The sequence below is a fragment of the Diadema setosum genome, unplaced genomic scaffold (genome assembly GCF_964275005.1).
Source record: "Diadema setosum unplaced genomic scaffold, eeDiaSeto1 scaffold_48, whole genome shotgun sequence".
Classification (NCBI taxonomy): Eukaryota; Metazoa; Echinodermata; class Echinoidea; order Diadematoida; family Diadematidae; genus Diadema; species Diadema setosum.
In genome coordinates, this window is record NW_027307674.1 from 113,734 (window position 1) to 127,794 (window position 14,061).

Below are 14,061 nucleotides of genomic sequence, written 5' to 3' on the forward strand. Positions count from 1 at the left end.
GCATTATCATGCTGGTCTAGGGCTATCACCCCCTGGGCAATTACCCCGGACCCTCCCCATGGCCCTAATTCTAATCCTAATCCTGAACCCAACCCTCATCTTTACTCTAACCTTACCATTAACCAGTAATTAGACGGGGGTAATTGCCCGGATACGGGTATTATACATGAATCCATGGCATAATCATAATAGATTATAAAGGCTTTTAAACTGGTCTCTGATAAATACATAGAAAACGTCTACAAATAGTTCGTTCTCAACACACTGCAAAATATTTTGTCAACAGTGGGGAAGATATTTGACAAATCGTAAAGAGAGAAAAAAAGGCATGGCTATCAGTATACGTTACAATTCGAGGTCTCTTAAAAAAGTCATTATTATAACTACTGTAAATTTGTATGTATATAAACTTGTGTACAAGTAAATGTCGTTACGGTGCAGTTTCACAATTATGGATTTGGAGTGAACTTATTCTAGTCATTATGAATTTAACCTCGCTTAATATCTCTTTTTTTTTTCTACAGCATTCAAATTCTACGATCTTAGTTGTGACTCATTTTTCCCCTAACAGAGGCCACGAAGGAAATAGCACAGGTAGTGTAAAATGGTGTGACGTAATGAAAATTTACATCACCAAATAAAAGCCAGAAAAAATAAAAACTGGAAGATAAATTCAATAACAATTCAGAATCCAAATTGCACCGCTACATTTCCAGCTTCGCTTTTTAGATCTACCTCCACGCACACACACACACACACACACACACACACACTCTCTCTCTCTCTCTCACACACACACACAGTCATACATCCATGGAGAACATCTGCTTTCAAACATTTTTAAAGAGTGGTAGAAAGAAAACACAAAATCTCACCTTTTTTTCTGAGGTCTTTTCATGAAGAAACACATACATGTACTCTTGGTTTCACCTGGTGAATGATGAAACTTGTTTATTTCATGATAGTTAAAGAGTTGTATTCACAACTCAATGCTTTACCGAAAGATCTGTGTGTCACAAAATTAAATCAAAAATACATTTATTAAAGGTCCAGTTTACCTTTGGGAGCAGTGATTTCAAAAATGTTCAAGATATCACATTTGATGCATATGTGTAGGTCTGTTGTATCATAAAACATCCTACCATATGAAATATTTGCAATAAAACCTAAAATATAAGGAAATATCAGGGTTTTTCTCAATAAACCGTAACCGTATACGGTTTAGTCTGGAAACATTTTTATTATAACTATTGTTCACATTTCGTGTATTTAACAACACTTAACATCGATTATACGGATTCAAATTTTGACAGTGGTTGTTTCTATCCCTAACTCACATTTTAGAACTATTTTAAAGCACTAATGCTTTCATCTGCAAATGGTAAATTATGCCTTTAACCTTTGACCTCTTTCAAATTACGGAATTATAAATTGTATACGAAAAAAAAAAGAATAATAAAACAAACTATTAAAAGGCTATCTGACGGGCAGTTTTGGGCGGTTAAGGTTACTAATAGGTTTACCAATAACACATTATGCTTTTAGGAAACGTTGATATACACCCAATTACAACTCAATGTTCAGCAGAACTAGATCCGGCCATCCTGCGAAACCACTCCTTCCATGTTTCTCGAACAGGCGTTTCTCGCTCTTTGATCTGGCGTTGATAGATCGTGCGATCACAGATTTGCAGAGCAGCCCAGAGGAACTCTAGATAGTCCACGTCCTTCTTGACGTCTTCTTCATGATTTTTAGAGGTGTAATTCTCAAACATTAATACCGTTGATTCACCCAGCGTGTCAGATATCTCCTGACGAAGACTCTCAGGGTGAGTGAATGAGTTCTTATGGGTTATCACAATGATGGGACTTGTGTCTGGGGAAATTAAAACACAAGGAGAAAGAGAGATATACAAAAATGCAGCTGAAACGACGAGCCCCAATGTTCGAAATTACAATTGCTGACTCAAGAGATCTTATATTCTGATAAGCCTGATTACGCCTGTTTTATTCCTTTCCCTTCAGTATTCTATTGTGTCGTACATTTCATTTCATGTGACATTTTATGTAATAAAGTGGGACAGTCAAAAGCAAGTTTAATCACCTAAGGAATCGTAAAAAGTAGTAGACACTCTAATGTGAACTCGAATTTGTATTTTATTATTTTAAACAATATGGTGATTCTATTTAGCATACACACACACACACACACAAAAAAAAAAATCTGTCATTCGAATCACTTTTTCAGCAATGCCCATAATGAGAGTCGTGATTAAAATTGCACGGTCTCCGCACTTGTGAAAACAGCCTTGCTTGAAAAAAAAAAAAAGTCTTTGGTCTGTGTCCATCATCTATCACGTTCGTTTCGACCAAACCAGATCCACAAGATTTCTCATGTCTGCTTCATGTCTGGTCCTTCTTTGTCACAATGATGCATCTCCTCTTTCATGTAATATGTTGTTTTCAAAGTCTCTCTTTTCTTACGATACTTTAATTTTCATTAGATGCTGCTAAACCAACAAAATCAACATAGAGGTGACGATATATACAACAACTCGAGCACACAGAAAGAGCAAACCTCCGTCAAGCAGCCAGGATTGAAAAATCGCCATTTCGGAGGCAGTATCTTCAACAAAAATAAAGAGTTATGGAGACATCTACGCAATACATTTAGTGAAAGGCTGATAATACATGTAGATTGTTGAGTTATTGGGAAACTAAGCTTATGTCTTGATGAGCCACTTTGACCTATCACCTTTGATGTCATGAACCCCAAATTGAACATTTTCTTTCTTTCTTTATTATATACACAAAGTTTGCTTAAAAATCCGATTATCCTTACATAAGTTCTTGAGAGATTACACTGTCTTTATTGACTTTGACCTTTACCTGATAGTCCCATCACCTCATCACATCATTCTTTTCTTACTTCTCTGCTACTACCCCTGCAAGTTTGGTGAAAATCCGGCCATCCGTTTATGAGTTATTTGGGGAATTAATTCCATGCCCTTTTTGCCGTTACGTCATTTGACCTTTGACCTTAGGACCCCCTAGAATTGTTTCTTTCTTGCCTCAGTATAAACACTCAAGGCAAAAAAAAAAAAAAAAAAGAAATGAGGAAACAAACCCTCGCTCATCCGTTGTCGAGTTGTCTCGTACACAACAAACAAACAGGCAAAAAGATAGACTCAAAGACCAACATACGGAAACGAAAACATTATCCTCCGCAAGCCGTAAAGGCTTGATGATCTGTCACTTGGTCTACTTCCACTTTTGCTGATACCGGTTAGTATCAACCCAAAAGGTCTAATCCTGTTTCGTCCACAACCAGTTGTCTAGCAACCTCCCTACCAGTTCGTCTACTATCCATTTAGTCCCTCGCAATTTGGTGTATCACATTATCTAATCACCTGACCAATCACCGTCTAACATTCAACTCGATAATTAACATGCCACGATTGTGGATCTTATACTTACAAAGATTATCCCTCACCATCTCGGAGAATCTTCTGATGAATGTGGTCGCAGCATTTCTCGCGATATCACTGAAAGAGTAAACCATGTGGATATCTACTAATGTTTGCATTTCAAGTATTTTCATCTACTCTTTTTTTTTAAATATCGACATTCCTTTACATGGCACAGACTCGATAACTCAAACTGACAATGATGTAATTACCACGTAACGCAAGTTTCCATTTCTTTACACCAAATGGGCACATGTGATATGACTGACAGTCTTGATTTGAACCGCTATTTAGCATTCATAAATGCAATGTGCTCGATGTAGCCACAGCTGAACCGCTTCGGGAATATTTTTAACGGCTGGAAGAAAAATATTAACATTAGAATTGTTATGGGAATTAAGACAAAGAGTTAGATTACTCAGTCGAAAAAAAAACAACGAAGAATTAATGATACAATTCGTTCAAAAAAAAGTTATGGGAAATACCTCGCATAAAAAAGTCACGGTGAAATTGTCGTTAGTAAAAACGTCAGGGAAAATATTGAGTTTCATTTAATGATGGTTGGAAACATGTCATGGGTAAAAATATCGGAGGCAAAGATGTCGATAATGACTGAGAGCAATAAGAACGTGCAAGTTACATTTTAATCTCCTTGAGGAAATTGCAGCCTCTAAACAGTAACTTTGGATTCATTGAACCAATAACTATAAACATGCATCATGCATGACCTAGATTTGTTTTGACAAGAAAGCAAACGAAAATAAAGAACATTTCTAATCCGTCCGTCAGGTCACATATATATTTCTCCTTCGTGGACTACAAGCTTTAAAGGAGATAATTGTTTTTATTTTCATAACCATTACTTTTTTTTTCTGCATAAAATATTTTACCTTCCACTTTCATCATTGTTTCAATTCATTAACGTTACAACTGAAACAAAATTATCTTAATCAAGCAAATAGTTAGTCCTTAGAAGCTTCCGTCATTGACGATATTATCAACTTAACACATTTTTCTCTGAACTATAATTTCTGTTACAAAAATCATTCTCTTCCGATGCTTTACCTCTTTTCGATTTTTCGTTCAGATATTATCATGCTACATCTTTTATGATTGTTTTTATGTTGTTGTTGTGCTATACAGTTTCACTACTACATTAATCTTAACAACGTTTAACCCCTTGTCGTTTTGATAGTCACATTTTCTCCCGATGTTTTTTTTTTTCTTTCCAACATTATTTTTCAAATCAAATTTTCTTCTGTAACAGTTTTACAATGACATTTATTTTTTCTAAGTGACATCGTTACCCTTGATATTTTGTTTTACACGGTTTTACACGGCACCGCGTCATTGACGTGACTTATCTCATGTGAAGAATGCAGCTTGATGCCTTTGCCAACTTCTTTTTGAAAAGGTATGAAGGACGGTGTTAAATATGAAATTATGCTTTTGGATTTGATTTGTACCGAGTTATACTTTATATCGAACTCTTGTCACCAAGGGACCTATCACATGCAAGTAATCTCTCACCTGTCACGATAGACAAACACAGCGCAATGACATTCTTCATCCTTGCTTCTTTCGACACGTTCTGAGGGATTTATGCTGCGTTTCCCGTCTGCGAATACAACCAAAATCAATGAAGAAAATAACCATTATAGTAGCTGGCATTATCGTCATTAACCACCTTCCCATCCTTTTAATGCACCTGAATGTACGTATTCTGCTTCATAGTCCACTTTTTTTTTTCTGCCCAACTTCTTGTCTCATTCTTTTAATCTTGAAGTCGCAACTTTAGAATGTACGACGGCAGCAAAATTATAACGTGCCATAGAACAAGACAGCATTACACACGTATACCTTGCGTGCCATGCTTTTTCATCCAATTCCCTTTCAAATCTTGTTATGACATTATAAATGAATATATATATATATATATATATATATATATATATATATAAGGAGTTTGGTCGCAAAAACCGATAAGTCCACATTTGCCAAATGGAGATATTTGCGATTAAAGGTCAAGAAAAATAAAGAGAATAATAGGAAAAATTTTGCTTCTTTTGACCATAACTTGAAAAATGTACCTTTATATGAAGTGACTAATAAAATATAATTTAAAAGGTATTATTTTGTACTTTATGACAGAGACCGTACTTCAAAATCTTCAAAAATGGACTTATCGGTTTTTGCGAACAAACTCTTCATATATAGTCGAGACAATGTAATGATGACAAAAGATGTCGCATGAAGCTGGCTGTTACGAAGCTTTCGACCTTGGTCTTCCTCCAAGGTCGAAAGCTTCGTAACAGCCGGCTTCATGCGACATCTTTTGTCATCATTACATTGTCTCTCGACTATAATTCTTCCTAAGATGACAGAGGCGTACGGTACGAGTATCACCATCATCGCACTATATATATATATATATATATATATATATATATATATATATATATATATATATTACCTGTCATCAACCAAGCAAGCAAACCTGTTTTCTTTTTATGCAGACTATACCACATTTCGTACTTCCTTTCGAACTCCGACAACTCCCGTGCAATTGAGTGTTTGTTTGCCGGTACTTTTTTTCTGAAGCATGAAGCTCTATTGAGACTGTTAATTGGACGTGAATTATTCAGAGAACAACGGTAAAAATTAACAGAATCTTAATTCATGAAGAGTGTCTTTATAGAGATTCAAGAATGGTATATAGCATTTTTAGTGCATTATGTTGAGTGTTATATATTCTGCTAATTTGATCCCTACAACTCTCTATTTAAAGAAGTATGTTGTAACCATAAACTATCACTGAATGTTATTAATACCCCACCTAAACCTGAGAGAGTTAGTGCAATCCACAATATTGTTTCATGCTTTTTTTTTTGTTTTATATGTGCTGTTAGAATGCAACGGTTTGTACAAAGGTTTGATTTGCTCATTTACAATTTGTATTGGTATTAAACAAAGTCATCAAAGTTCCAAACCTCAAGTTAGATATTTAAAAAAAAAAAAAATCGAGGGAATGCGCTAAATCAACTGGTAATTTGTATGATCTTCCTAAGAGAAAAAAAAAGTTTTTGTTTTTTTAATCATGGCAACCCATTATATGGCATTGAAGAAAGATAAAGTATGCCATAGTTCAGTATAATCATTATGTGCAAAATTTCAGGGCAAATGCTGAAAAAGGAGGGAATAAGCTAAAAGCTTAAACTGAAAGTTTTTTTTTTTTTTTAATTACAGTAACTATTTATGTTCAAAATCTCATGTCAAATAATCAAATGCTTGGTGAGCTTTTGACCCACATGGCCAAAATATTTCCCTGCTAAATCATCTTGCAGTAATACATGAATACCCAGTTTCATTAAGCTTATGCATTGAATAATCATCTAGTATGGGAAAAAAGTAACTTTCTTGCATTAAAGTAGGATTTCAGCATTTCAACCTGACTTTCACCTTTGAATCAAGGAGTCCAACAAAAAACATCACTGCCAGGCAGCAAATTAATATGCCTGTATCCCCAAACTGAAGAGGATAACTAGAGTCATTTCTGCGATGTATGAGAAAAAATTTATATATTTTTATCACATTCGACTTGACTTTTCACCTTTTGCCTATACATGATCCAACGGCCCACAACTTTGCCTAGATAATATTTATCTGGTAATGCATGTATGCGCTGTATAAAAAACCAAACAAACAGTGAGGCGTTATCATGTTGTGTGCTTGTAAGCACAGTGTACATGTCTTTCATCATAGTTCACATTCTCATTTGTACACTGATTCTGTTAAATATTTATTGGGTACAGTTGATCAGTCTTTTAAATACCAATGAATAAAACTAGACCTGGAATTTGTCAAGACTGACAAATTAGGTGATCCGATTTTTTTTTTTTTTAATCGATGATTCGAGTCCTGATCGCAATAGGCATGACCATACAGGTTTCATCTGTGTTTAATGACATTGGCCGTGTAATGTTTGGATTCTCATTTAGAAAAGAGAGAGAGGTCTGCCATCTTTGGTACCAAATTCGGTATACACTATAACGAAGATACAGAATGAAACATTTATGACCTTTGACCCTAATTTACCTACCCAAGATGGTGTTCGATCAAGTAGTTGTTATCTTATAAAATAATGTACGTGACATGAACTAAACATGTGCAAAATATGGGGGTAATAGGGAATGTCTTTCTTGCGTTATTGCAAAGAAAGTTGCAAAAAGAAATATGAAAATACAGTACATCGTAGCTAAGCTTTAATTTTAGCGAAGTTTTTAGACGTGATTTCGATGTCGTATGAACAAATAAAAGGCAAAGTAACGATAGCGCAAAGTCTCAGCTACAACATATTTAAATTTTGGAGAAATTCACTGAAGGGTGAGTGAGCTAGTGCTCGATAAAGAGAATCATGTCAATTTTCACATCTAGAAAAATTCCCTCCAATAGAGGTAACACGTCATAATGAAGATAAAGAAAGAAGTACATATGACCTTTGACCCCACTTTGCACAGATAAGATGGCATCTGAGCAAAAAGTGGTAATTTTGTGAAATGATCCTTGTAACATGGTCTTGACGTGTGCAAAATATGGGAAAGCTAGGACAGGTATTTACCAAGATACAGGGTGAAACATTTATGACCTTTGACCCTAATTTACATACCCAAGGTGGCGTCTGATCAAGTAGTTGTCATTTTATGAAATAATGTACGTGACATGAACTAAGCATCTGCAAAATATGGTGTTGATAGAGTATGTTTTTCTTGAGTTATTGCAAAGAAAGTTGCAGAAAGAAAGAAATATTTCAATACATCGAAGATAAGCTTTAATTTCAACCAAGTTTATTGACGTGATCCCGACATCATATGAAAAAACGAAAGGCACACACACGATAGCCCAAAGTCTCAGCTACAACATATTAAAATCTGGGAGAAATTTATCGAAGCATAAGTGAGCTAGTGCTCGATAAAGACAGTCATGTTAATTTTCATTTCAAGAAAAACTGCACTCCCATAGAGATAACTCGCAAATGGGTCAAATTTGACAAGGTTACCTTCAATCCATTTTTACGAGGAGAAGACTTAATCCAGCGAAATTTTTGATAGTAAAACTTATAGAGTATTAAATTAGCTACAGCATACTGAAATCTGGGTGATAATTGGCCAAGGATAAGTGAGATACGTTCGAGTAAACTTGAAATTTGATGACGTCATTTTGAAAACTTACTCTTTTTATTTCATTAAGAAATTTGATATCTTTTCATCATTTTTCCAGCATTGCCAACCCATGGAATGACATGTACAACTCATCAGCTTTCAAAATATGTCAAGAAACTGGGGGGTCATTGTCCATCCTGGCGAGTAAATTCGGATTTAAAATTGGCGGTTTTTTGGCATTGTTGCACTGTATATCACCATTGACGCGCGCGCGGAATTTCAACTTTAACGGACCCGTATGACGTCATATTGAGTCAGATTGACTTGAAACTTGGTAGAAATATTCCATGACATTTTAGGCATCCGGTAAGTGTAAAAAAACGGGAAATTTCTATTGCATATGAGCTGTGTGTGCGTATATGCGCGCGCGCGTATGCGTCCGTCCGATTTTTTCAATTTTTCAAAAAATGCTCCAAATGGTCTGAAACGTGTGCGACAAAAAAAAAAAAGCTCGATTGGAGGATACAAATTTTTCAACGCGCGCGTACGCGCACGTTTTAAGGGTATAGATGAATTTTGAGAATACGAGTAGAATCAGCTTGACTTGAACTATATGTGACCGTGCACCTCAAAACGAACATAAAGTCGCACACACTGATTTTGCGTGAGGACTGAAAATAAGTGAAATGGGTCAACCTAGCCGAACTTGACTTTCTCATGTTTTCTGAAAGAGCAACTCTTCTTTTACATTATGCTAAAATTTGGAATCATAAAACGGGCAGGAAAGTGTGTTTTTTTAGCAGTTTATCTCGAACATTTTTGGTAGAATAGTGTGATTAGGTGTGTCTTTAGAATCCCTTTTTCATTTCCGAAAAACCTTGTCCACACTCTTCACTTTCAACTTTGATGACTTTTGAAGGGATAGTGCTACTGCTTTGAAAGTTGGCATTAATTATGGACAGAATGTGTTAATGAGGCATGCTTAATTTCAGTTTAATCTGATAATCCCTTCATTGTTGTTACTCTGGTGGTTTACTTCCTGTTTTTTGTCCCATTCATCGCACAGCCAGCACGGTTTGGTAAAGATTAAGCGCTTGAATAGACACTGTACTTCAGAGCCTCTTTTCTCAGTTCACACTTTTCCTGAGTTTGTGCTTTCTTTCCAATATTTAGATAGGTTAGGAGAGTCCATTTGATTTGAGTTATACATCATTTTAAAGCTTAAAGTCTGCTCTTTCAGAATATGGTCTTAACTAAAAATTCATGTCTGGCGACGTTTTGTTTGTTTTGAGGTGCAGGGTCACATATGTGACGTAAATTTCATTGAAAAATTCCATTCCATTAATGAGATTTGCATGAAAATGTGTTTTCATATAATGACGTCATAGTGACGTCACGGTCGACTGATCACTATGATTTTATAAAATGTGTCGTCTTTGGGACATGATACATATATGGCATAAATTTGAAATTGATAGGAAGAGCACTTTCTGAGCTAATCGATACACAACTTTTGAGGAGAAATAAAGAAGAAGAAGAAGAACACCCAAAGAATCAGTACAGATACAGACGGTGATCCGAGAGGATACTCGGATCACCTAATAAAAACAAAAATGGATAAAAATACGTATTGGTAAAACTTTGAAATTTCAAGAGTGTGACATTTTGAGAGGCATAACTTTGTTCACTCATACATTCATATGCCAAAGTTCATAAAGATATCTTAAGCCATTTCAGACATATGTAGAAAAAAAAAGTGAACCTTTTATATTTTCACACTTTTGGCTTTTTTTTCTTTACATTTGACCATGGTCCAAAACAAAAAAATACCTTGACGCATTGAATACATATGAGTGAAGAAGTGCAATGTCAAGAATTTGACCATGAACTTTTACCTTTATCATGTGCAAAAAAAAAAAAAAAAAAAAAAAAAAACTTGACTGGCACAACTTTGTTCACTCATTCAGTCATATACCAAATTTCATTAGGATACCTCAAACTGTGTTGAAGTTTTGCTGTCCACAAAACTGAATACAGACGCACGAAAGAGCGGACGGACTGACAACCCGAAGACATAATGCCTCCGGCGACACTGTGTGGCGGAGGCATAAAAACTGAGAAAGTTAGGTCAATCCACATATGTATGATTTGTAGTAACAAAATGTTATTACCACGGTAACATACTTCCTCACACTCACGCGATACTGAAGAAAGAGGCGTCTACAACCGCCATACGTGCCACATTTGGCGTCAATTGCTCAAGAAAGCGAAGGAGTAGTTCAATTCACAAGATGTTGCAACATCTTGTGAATCGAACCGACTGATCGACCAACTGTCGGGCCAACCGACCTCACAGTAATTGATAAAAATCATACCCTCATACACACTATGTGCATGATTTGTGGGTGGGTAGAATGAATGCACCAAACGTGACCTTGCATCACAAAACCAACAAAAGTTGCACATCTTGATTTTACGTAAGAACTCAAGACCACTTTTCATGACTTGAAATCATTTACACACTCCTAACCATCAACTCCAAAAACTTTAAAAGGATTATGCTACTGCTTCAAAAGTTAGCAGTAATCATGGACAGAATGTATCTATAGGTAATGTTTAATTTCAACTTAATCTGATAATCCCTTCATTGCTATTGCTCCGATGGTATACATTTATGTTTTGTCCCTTTCATCGCACAGCTATCACGGCTTGGAAGAGATTAAACGCTTGAATAACCCTGTACTTATTCAGAGCCTCTTTTCTCAGTTCACGCTTCTCCAGAGTTTACGATTTCTTGCTCTCGTTTAAATTCGTCCATTTTGATTGAGTTATACATCATTTTAAAGCCTAGATTCTGCTTTTTTCAGAATCTGTTCTTACCTAAAAATTCGTGTCTCGGGTGTTTTTGTTCGTTTTGTGATGCAAGGTCACAAATAGTCCTTAAACGTCTCATGCAACACTATATTCTGAGAAACGTTGAAATCTTGATCATTGGCTCTACCTTAATGACCTATACAACTGTATACCCCATCACTGCAATTGAGTCCGGTATACCATAACTGTAGACCTTCGCAGAAGACATTTCACACCTGTTCGTGTCATGATATAATATGATAGGTCGAATTTCCGAACGGACTACCCGCAATATGTGCTATTAACACAGCTCTTTCGGTCAAGTGCTAAATGTTTACATTAATTAATACTTACTGCACTCCTCCTGAAGTCGTTTAAATATGTGCTCGTTAACAGAGAAGTCTTTCATTCCCCTATTGTCGATCAAGTCAATTTTCCCAGTTAATGTGTGATGGAAGCGAAGTTTCGTCATCCCTCCTCCACGTTGCTTTTGCCCTTCTTCTGTCACAATGGAATATTCTCCTGTCCATACACAGACCACAAACATTGCAAGTTTTATGGATTTGTACAGAACCAACTTTTCTTTTTTTCTTTCTCTCTCTCTCTCTCTCTCTCTCTTTAATCTCCGAACGATTAAACTACTATCCTCGACCCTAAGCATTATGTGCATTTGGAGTGGTGTCTCAAGTGTTGTCTACGGATGAAGTATAACTGAAATTGCATATACCATGCGAAAAAGTTTCACTTTGAATATATACAAAATCGCTAGACAGATAACTCTTGATTAAAAGAGCATCAACGAGAATTATGTTTGGCGCTGCCACTTATCTGTAAAGTTGTGAATATGACTTCATTCTGTATTCTATAATGTAAAAAATAAACAGACAATGTAAAAAGATTTACACCTCCGTACCTTTATAAGCAAAGTTGAGAGAGTTGATGAAAGAAGATTTGCCAGCAGCCATTTCACCAAACAAACTGATGTTCACCTTCGATGGGAGAGCCTCGGAACGGATATTAGACGTCGATCCTGGTGAATACTGCTCTATTTTCCGTCGGAGGTTTTCTCTTTTCTCAGCTGGACTGCTCACTGAAAAAAAAATGGAAGTAATCATACAGGTCCAAATGAAATGCACGAGGCCCTGACGCATGTGCACATGACGTTTAAAGGGAAGATAAACCCAAAGAACAATGTGGTTTGAGTGAAAGCAGCAACATTAGTAGAACACATCAGTGAAAGTTTGAGGAAAATCGGACAATCGATGCAAAAGTTATGAATTTTTAAAGTTTTGGTGTTGGAACCGCTGGATGAGGAGACTACTAGAGGATATGACGTATGAGTGGACAACAATACAAAGAAAATATAAAGGAAATGCAACAAAAATTCACTTTTCTAGAATTATGAAAAAACAATGGACCAACCGCATTCAGAAAGCAGGGGGAATAATTGCTACCCTTAACATATATCAATATCAAGTTGATGGAATTTGTAATTTTCATGAAAAATGGATTTTTTGCAGAATTTTCTGTATATTTTCTTGGTATTGTTGTCCACTCATACGTCATAACCTCTAGTAGTCTCCTCATCCAGCGGTTCCAACATCAAAACTTTAAAAATTAATAACTTTTGCATCGATTGTCCGATTTTCTTCAAACTTTCACTGATGTGTTCTACTAATGTTGCTGCTTTCCAGTCAGTCCGCAGCACGTATGCTAATGAGCCGATCCAGCAAGATTTATTCAGCACTCTCGTTGACGATCTTTGCGTTCGAAAGGTGTCTCGTCGTGCGAGATTTTGCGAGACTTTGATAGGGCTATGGTTTTCACAGTGTAGCGACTTGTACATACATTTGTCATGGCTACAAGTCACGGTAAATTGTTCTCCAGTCTTAGATCTTTATTTTGATACTAAATTTGGGTATAACATCGGATCTTATCATGACTAAATAATCAGTTGAATTTGCGTAAATTTTACCTGCTTTTCACGGAAGATTTTGTCGTCTAAAGTTCTTTTTTGGTTCCTGACCGGATTAAGAAACTGTTGTTTCTGATTTTGGCTTTTTCGTAGAGAGGAAACTTAGATGCTCATCATATATTGGAGTCAAGGAGACGCAAGCATGATTTATACTAGTTTTTTTCGTTTTGAAATGTCTGTAAAATTCACTCCTAAGCCGGAAGTACGCTCCACACAAAGTCAACAGTGGCGCGATAAGAGCTCTCTGATTGGACAGTGCTTGCATTCAGCGCTCGAACTACACGCGTGCCAAGAAACCGTAAGTGGCATGAAACCGTTATGTAGCAGCGTAATGACGTAATGCAAGCGCTGAATGCAAGCGCTGTCCAATGAGAGAGCTTACTCTTGAGATTACACGGTTTCAAGCTGATCAGCACTGACATCGATGTATATTCTACTGGTTCCTGACCGGATTAAGCAACAAATTGTCAAGATATTTACATGGATACAAAGATTAGGAGATGGACTACCAAATAAAGCATTTTCATTGAGACGCAAGGTGAATTTTATATTTTTTTGACGTCTTGAACGTGTACTGCACGAATTACTTTTTTCATCGTTTTTCAAGC

The 14,061-nt window shown here is 36.1% G+C and overlaps 1 protein-coding gene across 1 annotated transcript in view; it reads right to left on the reverse strand.

Annotated features, from left to right (window-relative positions):
- Nucleotides 1-1,573: 1,573 nt before the first annotated feature.
- Nucleotides 1,574-14,061, reverse strand: part of LOC140245873 (uncharacterized) — a 35,923-nt gene continuing 23,435 nt past the window's right edge. Inside the window, exons 6-10 of the mRNA XM_072325358.1 lie at nt 12,392-12,568; nt 11,833-12,000; nt 4,997-5,084; nt 3,477-3,544; nt 1,574-1,875 (exon numbers count right to left, since the gene is read on the reverse strand). Of these exons, the coding sequence (XP_072181459.1) occupies nt 1,574-1,875; nt 3,477-3,544; nt 4,997-5,084; nt 11,833-12,000; nt 12,392-12,568 (803 nt within the window). The remainder of the gene's footprint in view (nt 1,876-3,476; nt 3,545-4,996; nt 5,085-11,832; nt 12,001-12,391; nt 12,569-14,061) is intronic.